The sequence below is a fragment of the Passer domesticus genome, chromosome 4 (assembly GCF_036417665.1).
Source record: "Passer domesticus isolate bPasDom1 chromosome 4, bPasDom1.hap1, whole genome shotgun sequence".
Lineage (NCBI taxonomy): Eukaryota > Metazoa > Chordata > Aves > Passeriformes > Passeridae > Passer > Passer domesticus.
Window position 1 is genome coordinate 32,177,454 of NC_087477.1, and position 17,029 is coordinate 32,194,482.

Below are 17,029 nucleotides of genomic sequence, written 5' to 3' on the forward strand. Positions count from 1 at the left end.
TTCACAAATAATTCAGTCTTATTCTTGTTAAACCACCAGATTTAACAGGCTTCCTGCTACCTTTTCCAAACAGGTAAAAGAATCTAGTGTGCCAGGTTTTCCCCTGCTGCATCCATGGGCTCCCAGAGCAACAGTAATTCTGTTCTCCAATACGATGCTTTTCCCATTATCTCTTCCACCACTTGCTGCAGGAAAGACTGAGTTGATTCTGGTCTTGCATTATACAAAGCAAACAGCATGTGGCATTTCTGGTTCAGTGATGACTTCCAACTGGCCTTTCTTTTCCTGTCACAGTTGAAACTGCCTCCTCTCTTCTCAGCAGCAGTGAAGGCGTGGAAAGAGACCAGTTAAAATGGTTCCCTCCTGGTTGGCTCTTCCACTCCATGTAGTACCCAGAATAGTCGGAGTCCTCCAGCCATGTGACACTAAAAGGCTAAATGAAGAGCTGCCTGGATCTGCACTGTGACTTCACTGTGCTCTGCCAATGCTCTGCTGTCTGTCATCAAAGCTTTCCTACAGATTTCTCTCCACAATAACGTGTCATGTTCCCAATGACAGTTTCCCAGCCTACCTGATTTCTCCTCTGTCCACATCTTCTCCAGAGTCTGATGTGTTTGGCTTTTCCACTGTGGTGGCTTCTAGCCTGCGCCTAGAATGAGCCTAAAGTCATCAATGGGTTTTGGGAGAGGAGCTAGGAGTAAGATGCACATACATGGAACAGAAAACACTCCCATATACTTGGCCAATTGCTAGGAGTGCTGTCTCTGCACTCTGCCGGTCACGCCCTACCCAGGTTCTCAGACCTGTCCAAGCGCTTGCTTAAAAGTCACTCCACTCCTGCTGCCAACAGAGGATCCACAGGTACAAACTGTACCTGTGTCTGCAGCTGCCAGCATATTCTCTGCTTCTCTTGCTTCCATTACAGGAGTTCTCCTCCATTTGTGACTTGATTTTCACCCAGCATAAATGTGAGGTGGCTTTGGCAGAGTGCCTTGCATGTCTTTCACCCTTCTATAGCTCTTGAAGGGAAAGAAAAGAAGGGCCACAGGGATGATAGCAACAAAGGTGATGACCATGAAATGTAGGGAATAATAGGAGGAGCAATATTAGAAGGATCGAATGCTAGCAAGAAAGAAAAGTGAAACTGTATATTTACCATGTAGAGGTACAGTAAAGCATATTTGGGAGGCACCAGGAAAAACCTGGAGGATAACTGTGCAAAGTGCTAAATAACAGGGAGTTAAGTGAGAGTCTGAGAGACTGAGGACAGCTAGCTGGGAAATTACAGAGACAGGAAGGATTTTGCATTAGAAGAATTTGGCTGAATAGTTGTTAAGCAGAAGCAGCAAGAGAAGGGAGAAATTATTCTCTGGTTTCTCTTTAAGATAAGACTGAAAAGATATTACATATCCATGTATCTAAGAGCATCACATTTGCTCTGGTACTGATGAAATTAATAACTTGACACCACTTCTGTTTTGTTTTTTCACAGTGTTTTTTTTTTTTTCTGTTCAGACCATGCCCAATAAACCTTATGGCTCTTAAGCCCTGTGTCCTCCTCTCTCCAGCAGCCTAATAGCTTCTAAGAAAGGTACATCACAGGATGGCTCAGGCAACAGAGGAGATCTATAACATGAGTTTAAATGGAGACAAAATAAATCTACCTCAGCAGCAGACCCTGATAAATCACTTGATAACACTGGTTGCTCTAAGGGTTGACTTTACTTCATAACAACTCTGAGTTTTATGTAGTGAGGCTAAAGGATAAAACAGAAGCTCTCAACTAAACTCAACCATATTGTAGTTTTTGAAAAAGCAGAAAGCTTTGAAATCCTTGCTATGTACTGAATTGATACTCTTTTTTTTTTTCTCAATTCTCTAGCCCAGCACAATAACTCTTGATTCTGTTTTAACTCTATTAACTCTGGTTTTGTGATGCATTCCTTTGTGGTAAGATATTCAAGGCCACATCATGCTCCGTCTGTTGAAATGCAGTAAATATTTAATGTTCTGTTTATTTCTATAATGGCCAAATTACTTTTTATGAAATTATGAAATTACTTTTTATCTATTTACCTATCTACACGTGCACATACACACACATGCACTCTTGCAGCTATACACACATTCACATATTTAAACTATGCAGAAACTGAGTGAAGGAAATTGGAAAAAGGGTATAATACTTTGCATTTTTAAAAATGAATGTATTTAACCCTCAAACTATTCCACTAAGTAAAGGCAAGAATATCCCCTTTATTCAAGGGGGATGACAGAGGCCCAAGAGTGTATGCTTCACTTCAAGTGTGACAGGACAGATGGAGTCAGTGTCTGGGCCACTACTTAGAATTGGAATGGTCTTATTAACCTGGACCTCTCTCATAATACAGAGAACAACCCAAAAGTTGGCAGTAGGAGAAAGCTTTAATTTAAAGGTTATTTGGCGGTCACTGAAGCAAGTCTATTTCCTAATGGACAGATGTCCACTTAACTAAAGCCCTCCCAGATGACTTCTTGTTTGAAGCTATGCCAGGTAAAGCAAAGACTGAGTGGATGTGTCAGCTCCAGTAACCTCTTGGAGTGAGCAGCGCTCCCCGACAGTCTGGGCACCAGCTCGGTGGCACAGGAACATTTGCTTGTGGCACATGGTCTCTTGGTAGGTCTGTCACTCAGCTGCTTCATATCAGCACTTTTAGAATGCAAGTGTTTAAAAAAAAATACAGCACTGCAAGGTGAGGGATATTTGTCAGCTTGCATTTTAAAAATGGGGGGAAACTGTTATTTAGATGGAAATGCTGCTGTCAAATGGAACACGTTGCCCTACATAAATTATGGGTTGGAGGCCCATGCTTGGTTGTTTTAAAGTCATGAACTATTTATTTGTCCAGCCTTGAGTATGCCAAGTTTTAGTCTAGGTAGCTCTTCTCAGGGCCTACATCATAATAATTACAAAGAGAGAATTAATATTAATAACTTTTTTTTTCCCTTATGTGAATTAGCATATGATCTGGGAATGGTGTCCTTATAGGAAGATCCTGTGTCCATTGAAATGGCTCTCTACAGGGAGCTGCCTGTGCTGATCTGGCTGCTGAGTCTGCTTGTTATCTGTCTAGAGTTGTAGTATTGAAGATGTTACAGGGTTCTGCATTTCATCTATAATGTTACTATTTGGTGAAAAATCTGAACCTCCAATATCATGTGAAGAGAGATAAAAAGCCATCAAAGCAATGTGCAGATTGGCAGAATTACTGTTAATTTTCTCATCAGGAGTATTCATTTAAAAAATGACCCACAAAGACCTCAAAGAAGAAGCAACAAATACAGTGAAAATGACAACAAATTACGTTAAAATTCATAAATGGAAACCAGTCTTAGCAGTAGTAGGTGGAGGCCTTTCTCCCATGTTTAGATGGCATCAAAAAACAGTTTGGATGTGACTGTTGTGTATTTTTGATTAATGATAGTCTCCTGACATAGATGATCACTTCATTTTAATTTCATCTCTTATTGCAATAATATTGGACTATTTTATGAAAGATAGTGGAATCAATAAGAAGTAAGAAAAAGAGATGTTATTCCTCTTGGCCAGTTGACACTGCTGGAATTCACAGAAGGTCACCAAGTTTAATGCTGCTGGGTTGGTGCTGTTTTTTGGTTTTTAGGGGATCTTTTTGCCTGTATTATTTATTTTATTTTTAGGTTAACTCAGTGTCCACTAAGAGTCATACTATGCAAGCTAAGGTGAAAATGTTAATTGACAGGAGGTGATGGCTTAGCAGGGTCAGGAAGGAATTTCTCCTGTTCCCTTTCCCGCTCTGAACAGTGCAGAGCAGTGTGTATAATTCCTGGGTTGATTTTTTTTCTCTGAATTAATAATTTCTGGGTCTTCATGGAAAAAGGTGTTGGAGCAAATGGGCTGGTGGACTAACCCAAGGTGTAACTTCATTTCATGCCATTAAACATTTTTTTAAGTTTAGGCAATTCACTTGGACAGAAAAGATGAAATTCTCATGTGCAAAATATGTGTTCATTGTTCACGCGTGAGAAAAGTAATACTTCCTATGGAATTTAGGACTGTAATTGCAAGGCTTATCTGTTCTGTTTATCTCCCAAAACTGATGGCTGTAAGTGTGCCTGTCTTATCAATATCTGAATTTCTTCAAATACCTGAAGGATCTCCTGGGACTTAGAACTAAACAAATGAAAAGTTGACCTCTGCACGGTCAGAGATGCTTATATAGCCAAAGAGATGGGAAAGGGGCATTATATTATCCAAATTGAGGCTTTAGATGACTAAAAGCAGGTGCAACTTTTGGGTTTAGCTCTCTCTCTGTAGACAGAAGCTCAAGTCCCAGGCTGACTTGTTTGAGGTAACAGTGTGTTATATGTGGGTGTGAGGCAACAAACTGCCTCTGCTTTACAAGCACATCCTCTCCTTGCTGCTCCTCCAGGGGCTGCATTAATGTGCAGCACTGTAACAGCTGATCAGTGGAAACAAGCTGGAAACACACTGGAGTCAGGCTACTGGAAAGAAGACAGCCACTCCCCGCTGGCAGAAACCAGGGCTGGCTGCTGGTGGCACTCCTCCCAGGGAGGCCAGCGGTGCAGCTGGAGTGACGCTGATGGAACTGAAGGTGTTTGGGAGGGAAGCTGTAGTGAAGGAACGGTGGCATGGCTGGAACCTGTGGGACTTCAGCTTCCACAGTGCCTGGGGCAGCTGTCACTGAAGCCCTGAGCATGGTGCTCATGGCTTTTTAGGGGCCTGGATGTGTCCATTATTTTTTAGGGTATTTTCACAGTATTGGTAACTCCTCAGTTCTGAAATTCTTTCTTTCTCCTGACTTTAACTTTTGGCAATTTTTTGTATCTGAATAGAAGAGACAACTATTCTTTTTCAGTATTTTTATGATACCTTGAACCAGCCACATAGCATGAGATTTTTTCATTATATTTCAATGAGTGACATGAGTTTTTGTTTTTAAATGAGTATTAAAGAGAATGGAAGTGAAAAATACTTTATCTCTGTGGTGGATGTATATTAAGTCAACAATGTGTTCATCATTTAAAGTAATTTTATTTGAATTTATTTTTTAAATTTACTTCAGTCTCTTTCAAATTTTCACATGGTATTCTTTACCACTGCAATTATTTCAAACTCCACTCAAAATTATTTTTTATTAGTTAGAGGGTATTTTTGAGGTACAAACTCCTGGCTGTCTCTTGTATTCTGTTATATGTGTCTACAGACTTTTGCAAAAAATTCCATTTAGTGTGGCCAGTTCAGGGTACTATATGCCTTAAAGAGTCAGTAAGGATATCTGGTTCCTAGATAAGGCCTCAAATTCTTAGTAATATCTAAACTGAGGATTCAAAAGCTATAATTTTCCAAAGGTTTCCATTACATTTCCTATTCTGCCTAGTGTGCATTGTACATTATTAAAGAATACTGCTCTGACATGCCCCCCAAAGAAGTGAATTAACATTTCTTGTGAACTCTCTTCTTTTGTGAAGAAGTAATAATGACTCAAGCAGCTCCAAAAGTTTCTCAGATGAATTGGAATTTATTACTTGTAAAATTAATGCCCATTACGTTCACTGATACTGTGCATAAATTGTCATTTGTAGGAAAAAACCCACTCCTTTTTACTGTTTTCCCTTATTGATAACACATCTGTGACTTGTACAGACGATAGGGACAAATGCAGCATGAGTGACATAATTTGTGACACTTTAGCTTCACACTGCTCATCTATGGTTCTCTTTACATACCTTTTCTTTTGTCTCTAAAGCAATTCTGGTTGTGATTTGTTTCGGCTCTTAGAAGAGAGAGAGTCCATTCTAACCTGTGAAAACGTGAGCCCTGACTTGTGCTTTGGATTGGGTTTAAAGCATTTGAGTGCTACCATTTGTAGAGAAGTTCTCAAAATTGCGGCTGGTGCAGCAATCTTGGTGGTGTTGGTTACTTTGCTTTGGTTTGTTTTCATTTTTCTTTTCGTAGAGTCAATTATCTTGCCATTGGTTTAGTTTAGTTTTTCTTGAAAAGCTTATTTCTCCCTCTTGAACTAAATCCTTACATTTTATAGGCATACAACTGCTTTTGACAACCAGTCCCGCAGCTGGAAGAAGACATATGCAAGTCAGAAGAAAGAGCAGAAATATACAAATTGGGAATGATGAACTTAGAAGTGTTATATGTAAGAAGATGCCTTCAAAAGAGATTCCTTCTGAAGAAAATGGGTTGATCAACCTTTTGAACTATTGACTACCAGGACTTATCAATGGTTTGTGTGAGTTTAGGATATAACTACTATGTTATGAGCAATTCTTTGATTTTTCCTTCCTGTCTTTAGTGGGACTAGAAAAATCAAAGTCAGAAAAAAATGTATTAAGACACAAAGTGGGGATTTAGAGTGTTTTATAGGAACATACTTAACCTCTCTGTACAATTCTCTGTCTGTGTAATGGGGATAATGTATTTAACTACAGCACGAGAATTCTGAGGATTAATCGGTTAATGAATTCATAGAACCCTGAGCATGAAAAGTGTGCTCTGTTTCCCATAGAAATTTCTCCATTACCTAAAGAGAGGAAGAAAAAAGCTAATTCACTGCTTTAAAGAGCTGTGCAAAATTCCATCAAGAACATAGATAATTAAAGTAATATTAATAGATTTTTAGGTCTTCATTTTCCCCTAGAGGCCAGGTGTCCCTGATTTTTTTTTTCCCTTTTCCCCTTCAAGTAATGTCCCTGACTCAGTTGTCAAAGACTGAGAAGCAGAAGTGCCCGTCTAGCTTTGAACTTGATCCCCACAGTGGAGTTACAAGGTTAAATAAATGGGATGGGTTTTTTAAATTTTATTTTATTATTTTAAACTGAGCATAACACTTCAAAAAGATTTTCTCTCCCCCCTCCCCCAATGTATTTTTAGGCTGTATGCACTCTTGCCTATGTCTGTTCCTCAGTCCCAGCTGAAGATTTCAAGGGAGACGAGGTTCTATATTGTTTCTCCCTTGTATTGCAGATAGGGGGAGGAGGTGGTTATTAGAGAGAAGCGCTCTCACTCGCTCGCTCTCTCCGTTTCTCCCTCTCTGGCTGATAGCACTTATCTCTCGCTCTCTCTCCTTCTCCTAGGTGATCCATTTCTAGGCAACGTGCTGGCTGGTGCTGGAGCTGCCAGCTCTCTCTGCATCCCACCAGCAAAGCAAGATCCAAAAGCAACCTGCAGACCATCATCTGCTTTCCTCTGCCTCGCTCCGGGTACTCCTCCTCTCGCTTCTGCCCTGTCCAACCACCACCTTGCGCGACAGAGACAGCACGCTGGGCTCCATTGGCAGATTTTTTTTTTTTTTTCCTCCAGTTGTGGGAAGCGATTTTTCTAAGCGAAGGGTGGGGGGAAATCTCTGCATTACTATCTGCATTACCTTGAAGTTCACTTTGTTTTTTGGCCTCCGGGGGGGCTTTTCCTGCAGGAATCTGGCTGCCGGGAGCGGGATCGCCTGCTCCCTCGGTCGCCCGCTCCTCCCACCTCGCTGAAGGCGAGCTATTTGCTGCGGGCTCCTGGGGCTTCTCTGGCCAAGAGGGTTTGTGGGTGTCTGCTGGTGTGTGCGTGTCTGCTCGTGTGTGTGCGTGTGTGCCCGTGTGTGCGAGCGTGTGCGTGGTGAGGGCTGGAAGTTGCTGTGCAGCAGCGGGACCGAGCGGATCCCTGGACCCGGCGGAAGGATGGGGATTGTCTGACCAGCAGAGGCGTCTGCTGCCCGCGGCGGCGCCCGGGCTGGATGGATTTGCTGCCGGCGCTCCCAGCAATTCTGGTGCTGCCCAGGAGCCCCGCGAAGTGACGCGGGGTTTCGCCGAGGAGAGAAGCGCTCGGAGCCCCGGGCTCGCTCCCTGACCAGCCGCGGCTCTGCGCCAGCCATCGGGATTTACACGCTCCTCCGGCTGCACCTCAAACTCTTGGGCTTCCTGCGCTGCACTGTCCTCCGCGGCAGCGCCGTTTGGCGAAGAGATCTGTTGTTATAAAGCCTGGACCTCCGGAGGACATGGAAGTTTTCTCCCTCATCCTGGTCGTGTCCGTCTGTTGGACTCGAACCTGGAAAGCGGCGATTGCAGATTCAATCATTCATATCGGTAAGGGGGTGCTGCGCCTGCTGGTGCTGCTGGACACTTTTCCAGCTCTCCTTTGCAACCTTCCCTCTCTTGGAAGGCTTTCCCCCCTCCCCTCGTAGTCCCCACTGTCTTTTATCGCTTGCTCGCTTGCTTTTTTTTGTTGTTTAGTCCTCTCTTATAATTGCTTTCCACCAGGACCTCAGGCGTCCTCTTTTTCCCCTACGCGCTGTGTAAAGGTTTCTTGGCGGCGGGCTATGTGCGTGCTTTAGACCTTGAGGTTTTGATGAGGCTGATGATGGGGGCGCCCAGGGCTCGGGCACTTCCCCGGTTCCTCCCCGCCGCCCCTCAGCTCCAGCCAGCTTTCCGCCTGCCCCGGCTCGCCCTCGGCCGGGGGACACCCCACGCCTCCCGGTGTTCCTCACACCACGGTGACAGCCACGCAAAGCCCCCACCCCCCACACTTTTCCCTCCTTCACACCCCCCTCCCCGCCTTCCTCTCCCGCGGCGGAACAGGTGGTTTGGCAACGTGAGCGCTTCCCCTGCCGTGGACGGCTGCGGGGGCGGGGGGCTCCGGCCGTCCGGCACCCCCATCCCGGCCGCCACCCCCGGCCCGTCTGCGCCTCCCGGAGCCGCCGCTCCCGGCAAAGGCAGCGGCCTCCCCTGCGCCCCGGGGGCAGGGGGCAGCTCGGGTTGATGCCGGTGCACGGCGCTGCCCTCGCTCCCCGTTATCCCGAGCCATCTCCGGCACGGATGCCCTCGCTGTCGGCGGGCGCATCCCTGGGAAGCGCCGAGCCCCGCTGCCGAGCGGCGCTGGGTTCCCGCGGCTGGAGAGAGCGGGTGGCCCCCCTGCGCCGGCCGGGGATGCTCGGGGAGGGAGAGGAGCGGAGATGGGGAGAGGAGGGCGCTTCCCCCGCGGCCGCTCGCCCATCTGCAGGCGCCGCACGCAGGCGGAGCGGGGGCGGGCGGCCGGCGCCGCGCTGCCCCGGGGAAGGGGCATTTCGGGGCAGGGTCCCGCCGGGGTTCTGGGGAGGTTCCTGCGGCCGTGCCGGCCCCGGCTGTGGGGCAGCTGCCGCTCTCCCCGGGGCTGGTTTTATAAATATGTCTGCCGGGGCTTGTCGTGGGGATCCGTAGCGGGTTTCTGTGAAAGGGGAAGCGGGGAGAGCGTTTGGAAGCGCGGCCGTCAGGAGCTTTCCTGCAGGACCGATTTTGGGGCAGCGGTGCGCCAGCTCTCCGTGTAGCTGTCCCCGAGGCCAGAAGCCAGCGCTCCCCTTAGGTACCGCAACTTTACAGGGGTCAGTCCTTTTGGCTGTGTGAGACTGGAGCAGCAAATACCGCGCGGGGAGGTAGCGCTCTGTGCCCTCCTTTTAAAGGGAGAAGGACTTTTTAAATTCTTCCCAGTTGCAGACTCTTAAAGCGACACTAGGAGACAGTTACGTCTTAGGGTTTCTTTCTTAAGAGCTTGTAGCAAACGGTTACATCCTAGGATTTGGGGGGAAATTTTGACTGTGTAGCTTATGAGGAGTTTCTTTGCAATCCACTATTTCGCATCCTCCTGGCTAGGGCAGCGCTGCTGGCCAAGCCGTGTGCCTTTGCACTGCCGCCAGGGGAGACGATAGCTTTTCTCCCCTCGCGTTAATGAAAATTTATTTGGTTTACTTCTTTAGTATGATAAATGCAGCACATTTTAATTATTTTTTAAAATAATTCTGTCAGTGATTAGATACATCAACACAGTAAATCCTCACTGAAAACAAACAAACAAAAAACAAACCCCAACAACCCCAACTAGCAGAACCAAAGCAGTTGCTTCTCACAATTTGTCTTGAGAGACAATTAGTACAGTTGACAAGGGGATTAGCTCTTTTTATAGACTGGTTTATTCTGCCATGAAAATGGCAAACTATATAACTGGTACACAGAGATTTACATCTACTAAAATAAAAAATACTGAAAATAAATTATCTGAAATCAGAACTAACAGTAAATGAGTACACAGCTAAATATGCCAAGTTCACAGCTCACAGATGAAAATTTGGCCCCAGGTAACACCACTGTATTTTGTGACCTGATCTTCTGACCCTTTTTTGCTTTCTTCCACTTGTATAAAATAAATTGATGTATAAAATATTTAGGCATAAGTAATAAAGTGTATTTATTTAAATGAGTGACAAAAAGCAGTAGCAGGGTAGTTTGAAGAAATTAACTACAGAGGAACTCACAAAGCCAAAGAAAAAACCAAAATGCTCAGTTCAGGGGAAGAGAAATACTACCAGAGGTAGTTCTGATGCCTTAGGCAACAGACAGAATAAATGCATTATCTTTTTTTCGTTCTGCAGTGCTAAGATATTCAAGTGGAAAATATTTTCCCATGTTTGAGAGGGGCAGATGGTCATAAGAAATAACATATTACCAGTGCATAACTATTTTCCTAATAGTACATACTTTTTTCAATATAATGCAAAGACTCTCTTGCTTGCCTATATTTTATGTGTTTCCTGCAAAAGGATGCTTTCTGTCTCAAAATATTTTATCAGTCCTCTTTTAGACAATGCCAAAAAGAGTTACAATTTAGTGAGTAGGCATTAACGACTTGGTGATGTCAGTGGGAGGGATACAGTGACTGGTATCTATGATAATGCCTTTTCATATTCCTGTTTTCTGTGTACAGATTCTGCTTTTGATCTCTAGAGAAGGTCTGTGCATGTTTACATGTGCACATTTAAAAAGAAAGGTTTTCTGGTATCATATTTTAAACATTGGTAGAGCTGCTTATAGTCTGTACGTTTCTGCTGCCCTGCTATTATAAATAGGAACTGGCAGTTCAGAAAGACTACATTAAGCACTCTTGTGAAAATGGTGAAATGAATCGACTCCACTATAATTTTCCTTACCCTTATGTAAAAGAGAAAGGGGCAGGGTTACCATGTCAAAACTGTGCAATCCTGTATTATGCTGCTTCTCTCAGCCCATGCATTGATTGAGTAATTTCATCAGTCCCACATTACTTGATTGCTTAGAAGTTTCCTAATGATCTGTATGCTGTAGGAAGAATCTGAAAGTCGTGAGTGGAATGGTAATGATTCTGTGTTTTATGAGGCTATTCAAAAAGTCGCTCTGATTTATGTAGCTCGAAAGCTCCCAAGTCTCTGAGATTAGCCACGCTGCCTGGTATTTCCTTCATACATCAGTCGTCCCACACTCCCCACTCCCTAAACAGGAGTTTAGAACAGTGTTTTAATTAAGCAGGGATTAGGTGGCATTCCTTGTCAACCGCACAATTTGCGTATGCTTTGTATCTTCTACTGCTGATAGTCTCATGCTTCTATATTTTGTACTTTGTGCTCATTATTTTCCCCTGACAAATACATAGTAATACATCTGTTCATGCTTATGGATTTCCTATTATGCCTATGGAAACACATAGGCAGATATATGTGTATTAGGTGCTGCAAAACCACCTAGGGCAGCAGGCACATAGTGTGGTACAAAAGTTTTGCTGAAAAAATACTCTACAGTATTTTTGAAGGCTAATATAAGTCAGCCTCCCTGATTACCTGAAGTTTGTTTTTATGTTTATCAGTAACTTTAGTCATACACAGTCAACTGTGTACTGCCCTTGGCTTTTTTATTTTTAATGGATATAGTTATGTATGATATATGTTTCTACATATAATTATATGTCTGGTTTAAATATATTTATAGATGCCATTTTTTCTTCCTGAAAGAGAAAATCAGTTCTGCCCTTACCTTACTCCTCTCAGCTTTTAGACTTTGTAGGCCAGGACTGCTGCATTCCTTTTGTTGGACAAATTCCCAGAATTGCTGGGTCCTGAGTTTTGGCTCACACCTTTAAGCTCTTCGGTATCATGGTTAATATTATCAAGGCAATTCCAGCATGGGGTCTATTGCTTGTTTCTTCTCTTGATATTGGTTTTGACTAAAATGTAATTTTTTTCTGTGAAGGAAAGGGATTCTGGTTTTTTGGTGGGATGCCTGTCTCATTTCTTCTTGTAAGCTGATGTGCTACAGTGCAGCTGGGGTTGTGTTGTGAATTGGTAATAGGAATTTAATTTGCTGTGCTATTGGTGAAGCCTCATTAGGAGGTATGTAGTGTACGCCACTAACTGTTCATCACAGTACTCTCACATACATTTGTAAAGCACAGGAGAAGCAAGCAAAAGAGATTTATTAAAAACAAATAAATCTCTGTGTGCCTGTAGTGCCTGCAGGGGTGCACTCAGGTCCCTGTTGTCCCTGCTCTAGGATGTGAGAAGGTTACTTGCTTATTTTAAACACGCCTCTGAGTGGGGACCTGGAACCCGGTGTGCTGGGGCTGAGCAGCCAGGCGCTCTTAGTAACTGTGTTCTACTTAAATGCTCAAACTCTATGCTTCTGTGTGCCTTATTTCCGAAACACTTTCCCAGGTGCTTGGATTTGTGGCAGCACTTCAGTCCCTGTGAGGTGTGTTAGTTACTCTGTAGCTAAAGAGGGATGACTTTGCATGCCATAGATTAGGGTTTGCCATCATCCAAAGGAATGTTTGCCATTAGGTGTCACTGCTTTCTGGAGTGTTTATTAGTCATCATGAGGGCCTGATCCAGAGTTTGTCATAATCCAGGTGAGTGGCTAAGTTGACTTCAGAAGATTTTAAACTGAGCCTGTGGATTGCTGACCACAGCAGGCAGCTCCTTTGCATGTTCTTAAATAACTCTTAGTGTTACAGCAGGTTCTTTGTCCTTGATAACGGCAGAGGAAAAAAAAAAAACAAAACCAACTATCCGTTTTCAAGTGGTGCCCTAACAAATGTCTGACATGGCAATCACTGCTGCTGCTCTGTGCTCTCACATGACTACTTATGGATGCACTGAGCCTTTATTCTCACAATGCCATCTTGGAAAAAACACACTGGAGAAAAATCTTTCAAGACTGTGACTACATAAACCTACCAACTAAGGTTCATTTAACTTAATGAACAAAGGCATTAAGTATGGTTCTCTTCCACTCCCTGGCCCTGGAAAGCAAGTGGTATTGGCAAGAGATGACTTCTGTAAGCCATTAGGTTACTCCCTAGATATAGACTTGAACTTACATCATTTTCTTCCATTTGATATATAGCTATCTATAATCTACCATGACAGCCTGGTTTTGGCTGAAATTTATTGGAGGCTTTTGCCTTTTGAGTTGAGGTTTCTATTTTCACTCTCTGTTACTGCTACTCCACTGCTTGATTTTTTTTTCAGCACAGTAAAAAATGGTTTTAAAAACAGTTAATGTGAAAGAGTAGTTCTATTTAACTATCGGTTTTGAATAAATTTTCTTAATTACCTGGTTTATATATGAGAAGATGGTAACATTCTTTCCATCTACACACACTCCAAACATATTTTTGTTTATATCTTCAGTGTTTAAAAACTTACTAGGAACAGATAATTACCATTGATGTTTGGACTTACAAGTGACCAATAAGAAAAGGAAAAAAGTATTCTAATATTTTGAGCAATTATAAGAAAATTATCAAACTTTCAGCACATGTTTTGTCCATATATTATGATATATAGTATGTGCCAAAGATTGATTTCAGGTGATAAATTAGTAATGAGGCAAATTCAGATACCTTTCTGCATCTGCAAATTCAGTTGTCACTTTTTTTTTTCTTTTTTCGGTTAGATTTGAATTCCAGAAGAAGTCTGTTGTTATCTAAGCTGGTGTAATTTTGAAGAAAACTTTTATTTCAGATTCAGGCTTGGCTTGTGTGTCAAAGCAGCTCCACACCTGTGCATCCCATAAACCTTAAAGTCCAGTTCATAGCTGTGCTCATACTCACACCCATCTATGAGAACCCCAAATACAGTTTGTGCTACCTAGAAGTGCCAAGAGACAGCTATGACTGTCACAGCCCAAAAGCAAAGCACAACAGGCAGGTTGCTGGTACCCTGACAGAGTGGCTGGGAGCTGCTTGTGCTGTGCTCATGTTTCTTTGATGTGTTGTGTACCCCAGGCTTGCGGTGTAGCCACTGGCTTCCTACAGGGTTTCCTGCACACGGATGCGCTTCCTCTCCTTCTGTGGTGTGACATTATTCTCCTACACCATGTATTATGTCCATGAGGGAGTAGTTGCTGTCCTGTTGCTTGCAGTAGTTACCAAAATGAGCTGTGTTGGCTTTTTTCATAGTAATGTTGACTATGGTTTCCTTGCTTCTCTAGGCTAGCAGACTGTATTGGAAAAGGTGCAATACTGAAGGGGTGCAGTGTGACATGTGGCATGGGATGTGTGCTAAAGGCATGTTGGATAAGTTTGGTGGAGTGCTGGTTAATTCATCCTCAAAATCAGGCAGGGAAGGCCTGGGCAAAGCCTTCTGGGCGCAGCTTTTAGCTGACTTGTGCATTTGAAGCAGCACGTGGAGGAGAGGAAGTGCTGTTGTCGCCCATTACAGAAGCAGGATATAATTTTGTATTCTTGTCATAGTAATTTAAACATCTAGACTGAAATGGAAGCATTTAGAGGAGGAGTGAGTGAAGAAAAGGTGTCTTTCTTGCTGTATCTTTCTGGATTTCCCAGGAGTACCGTCAGGGCAGTTTGCTCTGCTGTTCTTCCATACAAGTGTCAGGCTTTGGTTTCCAGTTGTTGTTGGCCAAGCAGTTGTGAGAGCTGATGGAGTAAGGGAAAGATTCTCCTGTGCCTGCAACCACTATAATTAATAAAGGCTTATGTGACTTGGAGAGTCGTAAGTGATCTCTCTAACGGGGAGGACACAGGCTGAAATTGAAGGTTAGTAAATGAAATGTGCTGGTGTTTGGATGACAGTTCTGAAATCTGGCAAGAGAGCACATTTGATGTTGTGCACTGCTGTAATTTTGTAAGGTTCAGAATTTATGTCCTAGTTTCAGTGATAATATACTTAGTTCAGAGAAGGAGGTATTTTGTGTTCTGTATTGTACCACAGAGTGCACTTCAGCTGGAGAGACTTCTTCCTGCTTTGGTCTGGGACTCACCACAAAAGCTCAAGGAAGGGATATTCTGAGAACTGTAAGTGCTGTACTAAATGAAAAAAAAAAAAAAAAGAGAGAAGCACTCATAAAAAGTGACACTTACTTAATGAGAAAGGATAATAGAGTGACTACAGCATTTCTGTGTAGTTATGGTCGAAGAGGTGGAACAGAGACTATTACTCTAGTTTAAGTCAACTGTAAACTGATGGATTTGTAAGAGCAGGGTTAGATGTAAAGTAGATTTCCATTATACACATTAGTTGTGGAATGATGATGGAGTTGGGTAGAAAAGATGAAAGGGAAAAAGTTTCTTGGAAGTTGTGCTGGGTTTATCTGACAAGCTCTATATACTCAAGAGGAAATTGAAAAAGAAAATTAGTAAAAATGCAGGGAGGGGAAGAAAATAAGATATCAAAGGCAAAAGACACTAGTTCTATCTGTTTCTATTTCTTTGGGAGCTGTATAATGTTCCTGTAAATGCTATGCTCAATGGAAAAGTCCTGAACCAGAAAGGGAAAAAAATGTCAGGCTACAGAATTTAAATGAGGAGTTATATGTGTATTTTAATGTATCAGATAACACTCTGTGCTGAAATGCTAATTATTCCTAATTGTTATATTTGCTTTACCCATGAATAAAATATCACATATCTAATAAAATATGCAGTGAAAATAACTGTAAAATTCCTCTTGGAGCCTTTCATGCAGATTTAAAGGATTTAATACCTTATTTTTTCATTGCTTTTTAAAACATTAACTTTCTGTAATCAGTTGGATTGCTAAGGCCAATATCCAGTGAACCTAACAATAATTGCTTGTTTTGCAGAACAATTTTTTGTTAGTCCAACCATATCTTTCTCAGAGGCTTAAATCGAGTTGGTGATTTCATTATAATAATTCACTTGTGATAAATCAAAATCAAATAGAACTGCTCCAGTGCTGTGGAAAGGAGCTCTGGAGAGAACAGAGGATGGCAGAACAGCAGACCTGAATGCCTGGCATGGATTTGCTGTGCCAAGTTTTAACATACACAGATATATCAAATATTCAAACCCATTTTTAAGTAGAGAAATGTAACTTTGGACAGGGGGGCTTCCTTGCCTTGGGAGGCCAACTCCAGACCCGTGTTTGGGACCCAAACCTGATGACAGACTTGCTTTGGATTTAAAGCATGCAGGAACTCATCTCAGTCAAGCTCAGGCTCCTGAGCCTTTGGGATGTTTTGAAGATGTCAGCTGTATTCCTCAGGTGCCAAGACACCACTGCAGAGTTATCTCACTGATTACAGTCACTATTAAAGCGCCTCTGGCTGGGCTGAAAGCACAGTGGGGGTATCTCCAGACCAAACATCACTAAGCAAGGGTGTTGCTTTTGTTTATCCTTTGCTTTCTTGCAGTCTTTATAATGTTCAACTTAAATATTTCAGAAACATTTAAAAACCATTTCATGTACTAGAGGGTTGTCAAAGGGAAAAAGACAGTGAAAAAGACACAGTTCTTGATCAGTGAAGTCACTGATCAAGAGTGGTGGCAGTGTGTGGCCAGTGGATTTGCATTGTTAAATGCAAGTGAAAATGATAGCTATTTTAGGTCATAAATTTAAAATAAATTAATTGCTCTCTTCTACTGTTTCTATTAGTTTCTTTCTCTCTCATATTCCAGGTTTATGGCAAGAAGTTGTGATGTTCACTGTGTTCCGTGCTCTTAAATATCTGCTTTTAATATCCAGGAAGGAAAAAGTTAAACACGCCATAACAGAGATATCTATTATTTGGATAAAAACTGTTTTTTTCCTCTGGAAATTTCTCTGCAAATCCACTTATTTGACCTCTTTTGAGGTCAAATACACCTTGAAAAGTTGGTTTTAATTCTTAAAGGTAGTCTTCCTTCGGCTTTTCTCTTTGTGAATAAATATGCTGAAGCAGTATTGAAGTATAT

The 17,029-nt window shown here is 42.7% G+C and overlaps 1 protein-coding gene across 9 annotated transcripts in view; it reads left to right on the forward strand.

Annotated features, from left to right (window-relative positions):
• Window positions 1-17,029, forward strand: part of GRID2 (glutamate ionotropic receptor delta type subunit 2) — an 809,145-nt gene that overhangs the window by 124,371 nt on the left and 667,745 nt on the right. For 8 of the 9 annotated variants that reach the window (XM_064416952.1, XM_064416954.1, XM_064416953.1 and 5 more), the window contains 2 exons: window positions 6,084-6,281; window positions 7,132-8,124. In XM_064416952.1, the coding sequence (XP_064273022.1) occupies window positions 8,037-8,124 (88 nt within the window). In that variant the 5' untranslated portion in view covers window positions 6,084-6,281; window positions 7,132-8,036. Of the gene's footprint in view, window positions 1-6,083; window positions 6,288-7,131; window positions 8,125-17,029 lie in introns of all 9 variants that reach the window. The other variant, XM_064416950.1, reaches the window with a different exon arrangement.